Source organism: Dasypus novemcinctus, chromosome 3, assembly GCF_030445035.2.
Source record: "Dasypus novemcinctus isolate mDasNov1 chromosome 3, mDasNov1.1.hap2, whole genome shotgun sequence".
NCBI classification, from domain to species: domain Eukaryota; kingdom Metazoa; phylum Chordata; class Mammalia; order Cingulata; family Dasypodidae; genus Dasypus; species Dasypus novemcinctus.
The window spans coordinates 178043858-178049262 of record NC_080675.1 but is presented as its reverse complement, the minus strand read 5'-3'; the positions used below and the strand labels follow the sequence as shown (position 1 = coordinate 178049262).

The window sequence follows — 5405 nt, the reverse complement described above, 5'->3', positions numbered from 1 at the left end:
CTTTTCTAAGTCTCAATGCTTGGCGTAAATTGGAAATGCTTGTAAAATATTTCATTGTACCCAGTAATTTATTTTGCTGCTTAAGAGCTCATTTGAACCATTCTATACTTTGATCTTATAAAAAAAAATGTGGAAAAATGTGAAACATACAAAAAAGTAGAATCCTATTAATTTACTGCCATTAATTGGTCTTAAAAGTTAAGTGTTGGGTCTGCCCTGACCTGCTGCTTCTGCCCAAGGCTGGCCAGCATTCAGCGGCCCCTGCGGGCCCAGCCTTGCCGGGGGCCACGGGGACCTCACTGAGCTGGAGGCTGCTGGGTGGTGTGTGCAGCCACAGGCCCCAAACGTCGCAACCTTTTTTATTTTTAAGTTCTTGACTCTCCGTGTCGTCTTAGACACTCTGTCATCTTCTCCTTATACTCTTAATACTACAGATATACTGACATAGATATATCTGTTTATGAGCTATAGGTACATAAAAGTTTTTTGCCTTTCCAAGAACCAATTTTGGCCTATTGGGGGTGATACTGCCCCCATTGAGAATGCGTGAACTAATACTAACAAATTTTAACATTTTATAGCACTTGAATTGTGTTGTGCGTAAGTGTACTTTTTTATTTGGTTTATAATTAAATCTTTTAAAAACTCAGTAATATGAGCTATTTAATCTTGGTCATTAAATTAGTTCTAACAGTAATTTTCTATCATAGTCTATGTTTTCAGGCAAGCATAATGGATCAGGGTTGTTCATTCTCATTACCAAAACATTTTGGAAAAAATAGTTCCATTAGACTTCATGTAATGTAAGGTTAACAATACAACACAATAATTTACATTATTTCCTGTACTTGCACCATGCTCCTGGACTTTGGTGCTAGATTAACAAGGACATACAGAAAAGTACTCCTACATTTTATAGGAAAATGTCATCTGTACAAAATTAATTACAAGGGTTGAATGAATAGTTGACCCTCCAGATAATATACAATTACCAGGTTAAGATGCACAGTGAGTTTACCTAATATTGTTGGCCTTATATTTACCTGTATTGTTCATTTACAGTAGACAGGAATAAAACATTTTTTTCCATTCACTTAGCAATTTCAGATACCTCCTGCCTTAATACTTTAAAATCTGGCTTTAGTTTCTCAATTCTTATCTGTTTACACAAACTCAAATAGTACCCTAGGCTTTGACACCTCATGTTGACATGAGTCATGAGTCATGAGTCATGGGTACACTCCAGCTGGCTGAAACAATTCATTTGGCGGAAGGTTCTGAGGAAAAAAGCCCAATGTTTGCCAGTTCCCTTTCCGCTGCACTCACTATCCAAGGCCCGTCTCCTTTTCCCAAACTGCCGGTCTCTTCTGCAGACTGCAGAAGCACCTGAGGGAGTGGCATTATTATCGCTTCTAGCCCAACACAGCTGCTGATACCTTACCTGCAGGAGTTTTCTCTCAGCCCTGGGGAACGTGTAAAGCTGAGGGCCGCCCACTGGTGAGAAAAGTGGTGTTTGAGGACAATCACAAGCCCTTGCCCCAGGGACAGAGCAGGGTTTAAGGTGACCTGGTCTCAGAGACCCTGGGCCCTATCGGTCAGTTCTGAGAAGCAGAGAAATGCCTTGTCCCAGCAAGGTTGCAGTGAACAAATAAACAGATAGGTTCCATTAGGTTTATTTCTATCATCGTTAAGTCAGACCTCACAAAGTATATTGTCCCAACTGGAGTGGAAGCAGAGGTATCAAGCTCACTATTTTCTGAAACATGGACACACAAAGGAAGGGAACAATGATTTAGAAAAGATTATTCATAAAAGACCGTCAGAAAAATCCCTAAACAAAAGCTAAATAGTTAATCATTAAGTTGAATTCTAATTCATAAAGGATTTTATTACAATTAGCTGGTATGAAGTTCTTGTTTGAGTTCTTAAATCTCCCCGTAAACATTTCTCAATCCTTTGCTGAGGGGTAAGCAGATAAACTGCAACACTGTACAATACTGTAAGTTGGAACAATTTGTAGAAAAGCTTACAAGAACTGTAAGAACACAACAGGTAGCAGCCAGTATTCTCAGATTTCCTCATTACCAAAAGCATATACAATTTTAGTCTAGAAAAATAAGTCAATTTTATAAAATTAAGCTTTGAGATTGAAAAGCACAGCCTTTAACAGGCACAGAGAAAAATAGTCCCTAAAAATTTCACTAAATAGTTTATAGAAAGAAAAACATGCCGTTACAGTTATTAAATGCAGTTGACACTGGGACTCTGGAAAAATGGGTGACACCCTTGTGCCTCAGCTGCTGGCCAGGGACTGGTGGATGGGGGGCTGAAAGCAGCGCACGTGCTCCACAGGCGTGCTCTCCCCGTCGCCCGACTTCAAGTACTTGTCCAGGATCATGATGATTTCATCATTGAGAATTTGGAACTTGCGAATTCTCTCCACCATCTTCTTCAAAGGCTAAGACAATTAAAAAGTGTTACTATTAAAACTTGTACATTTTATTGCTCCTGTTTCAAAAAGGCAATATTACCCTTTTTTCTCAAAAAGAAATTATAGGGAAGCAGACTTGGCCCAGTGGATAGGGCATCCGTCTACCACATAGGAGGTCCGCGGTTCAAACCCTGGGCCTCCTTGACCCATGTGGAGCTGGCCCATGCGCAGTGCTGATGCGCACAAGGAGTGCCTGCCACGCAGGGGTGTTCCCCATGTAGAGGAGCCCCACGCGCAAGGAGTGCTCCCCGCAAGGAGAGCCGCCCAGCGCATAAGAAAGTGCAGCCTGCCCAGGAATGGTGCCGCACACACAGAAAGCTGACACAACAAGATGACGCAACAAAAGAAACACAGATTCCTGTGCTGCTGACAACAACAGAAGCAGACAAAAGAACACGCAGCAAATGGACACAGAGAACAGACAACTGGGGTGGTGGGGGGGGGCAGGGGAGAGAAATAATAACAAAAAATTACAGCAAACTGTTAACACACATACCATCTCTTCCAACTATTGGAAAATGAACATAATCTTTTCTTTCCCCCACAATCTTTCGAATACAAACAAATTTCTTTGTGGGTTTCGTGCACTGACGGTATTAAGGAACTGCTACAGGCTAAAGGCTGGGAATGCAGAGATGAAGATGACATATTAGTGGGAAAGACCTGTAAACAGTGGAAGTTTTAGACTTCCAATTTGGCAATACTGTGGACTGCATCCTTTCGCAGATCCTCCTGTGTTATGCTGTCAAGAGACCCTGGATAAAGAACACACACGTGAAAACAGAAAATACTAAAAAGCATTGCCGGTCAACCTGTGCAGGAGGGAAAGGAAAGCTTAAGGTAAAGAAAAATCCCGGGCTTCCTCTAGGGCCAGATGCCAACAGCAGCGGTGGGGTGAGGACACTGAGCCTGGGCAAGCTGAACAGAATCTGGGGACTGTCCCATGAAGCCAGGACAGCCTCTGCAGAGAAGCAGAAGCAAACGCAAAAAATTTGGCAAGTAATCCAAACTTAAGTTCAATCAGATAAGAGCTTGCAAGTAAAAAAAAAAAAAAGAACAATCACCCACAAGGAAATAGTTCAGAGTAGAAATAGACTTAGATACCCTCCAGGCACTCAGGTACTAGAACTCTTAATATACAGACTATAAAATGCATGAAATGTGTAAAGAATTAGAAGATGGAAATTAAATATTTAAATTTAAAAAATTATCAATATTACTTGGATTTGAAGAACCAAAGCAAAAATTAGGCAATAAATTGCTGAAAGTAAAACATCAGTAGATACAGATTTAAGTGAATTAGGAAAATGAAAGTCATGCAGAAAAGTACTATGGACAAAGCCCAGAGAGGCCAAAAGAAAAATATGGCAGGTATAGGGGGCAGTTGCCACCCCCCACAAAGACATGGACAGCCTAATCCCGGGAAACAAGAAATATGTTCCCATCACACGCAAAAACTTTGCAGATGTAAATCTGTTAGGATAGGGAGTGTCCTGGATGGCCCAGGTCCACCCAAACTCATCACATCAGTGGTGACTTTCTGCAGATGGAAGCAGCAGGGGAAGTCGGGAGAGCTGAGGTGTGAGAACAAGGTGGCCTTTTGTTGCTGGAGGGGAGCCACGTGGAAAAGCATGAAATGGGCAGGCTAGACACAAAGACCACCCAGCCGACAGCCAGCAAGGAACAGGACCCTCAGTCCTACAGTCACAGCCACGGGAGGGCAGCTGATGACGCGGACGAGACCAGGCGCGTCACCCCTAAGCCTTCAGAAAGGAGCACGGCCCTGCCACACGCTCATTTCGCCCTTGCAGGGATTCTACGCAGAGCACAGCCGTGGCGGTGTACCCAGATTTCTGATCTAGAAAACTACGAGATGAGAAATGGGTGTGATTTAAAACCATTAGGCTTGTGGTAATTTGTTACAATAGCAATAGAAAGCTAATACAGCAGGGTAAAGGACATGGAGAACAAAATAAGGTCTAAGAGAACTCTAACTGGAATCCCCAAAGAAGGAAACAGAATGGGAGAAAGGCAGTATTTGAAAAGACGATGACTAAGTATTTTTAAAAATTCTACTACAAAGGATCCATAAAATGACAAGACAAAAAGATTTAAGAAGCAGCCGAAAAAAGAAGACAACACACTTGGGGAACAAAGGAAGCAAGAAGATGGAAATAATATGCCAATAAATCTACACGCCCTGAAAAGAGAAGGAAAATGGGACAAGTATTTTAATGGGACCTGATTTACTTCCCAATTGTATTTACATTCATTTTGGGAATGAAAAGCAAGCTTCCTTTAGTGTTATCCTGCCTATTGGGGTAATAAAACATTCTCAAGGAAAGCAAGGTTTTTTTTTTGAGGTACCGGGGCTGAAGATTGAACCCAAGACTTCGTATGTGGGAAGCCAGAGTTCAACCACTGAGCCGCATCGGCTCCCTGAGTTGGTTTATTTGTTCGTCTGTTGTTGGTTTTGTTTTTTGGAGGTACTGGGGATCGAACCCGGGACCTTGCATATGGGAAGCAGGTGCTCAACTGCTTGGGCTACACCCACGCCAGCCAAGTTGTAATAAATTGTAGGACGTGTACATTTGTGAAACTTCTACAACTGGTGCAAGATTTTTCCCCACGTACCACATTTTTGATAATCTCATCTTTGCCATCATGTTTCTGGACTTTCAGGAGATGGTAGCAGAAATCCAGTACAGCAAAGCGCCGCTGTTGCCCCAGAAGTACAATGATCATACATCCAGCCCAGTGGAGCCCATCGCCAAAACACTGCCTGAAAGAAGCAGCAGTAAGGAAAATGGGAGACAGAATAGGAAAACGATGTGTGTCTGTCATCCAATGTCAAGGACCAGCCGTCTGTGCCACTGGGCTTTGCGTACACGGCCAACAGCCAGCTCCAGGAGCC

The 5405-nt window shown here is 42.6% G+C and overlaps 1 protein-coding gene across 3 annotated transcripts in view; it reads right to left on the bottom strand.

Annotated features, from left to right (window-relative positions):
* Nucleotides 1-1657: 1657 nt before the first annotated feature.
* Nucleotides 1658-5405, bottom strand: part of CYFIP1 (cytoplasmic FMR1 interacting protein 1) — a 93404-nt gene continuing 89656 nt past the window's right edge. For all 3 annotated transcript variants that reach the window (XM_058294802.2, XM_058294799.2, XM_058294803.2), the window contains exons 30-31: nt 5126-5273; nt 1658-2458 (exon numbers count right to left, since the gene is read on the bottom strand). In XM_058294802.2, coding sequence (XP_058150785.1) covers nt 2294-2458; nt 5126-5273 — 313 coding nt within the window. In that variant the 3' untranslated portion in view covers nt 1658-2293. The remainder of the gene's footprint in view (nt 2459-5125; nt 5274-5405) is intronic.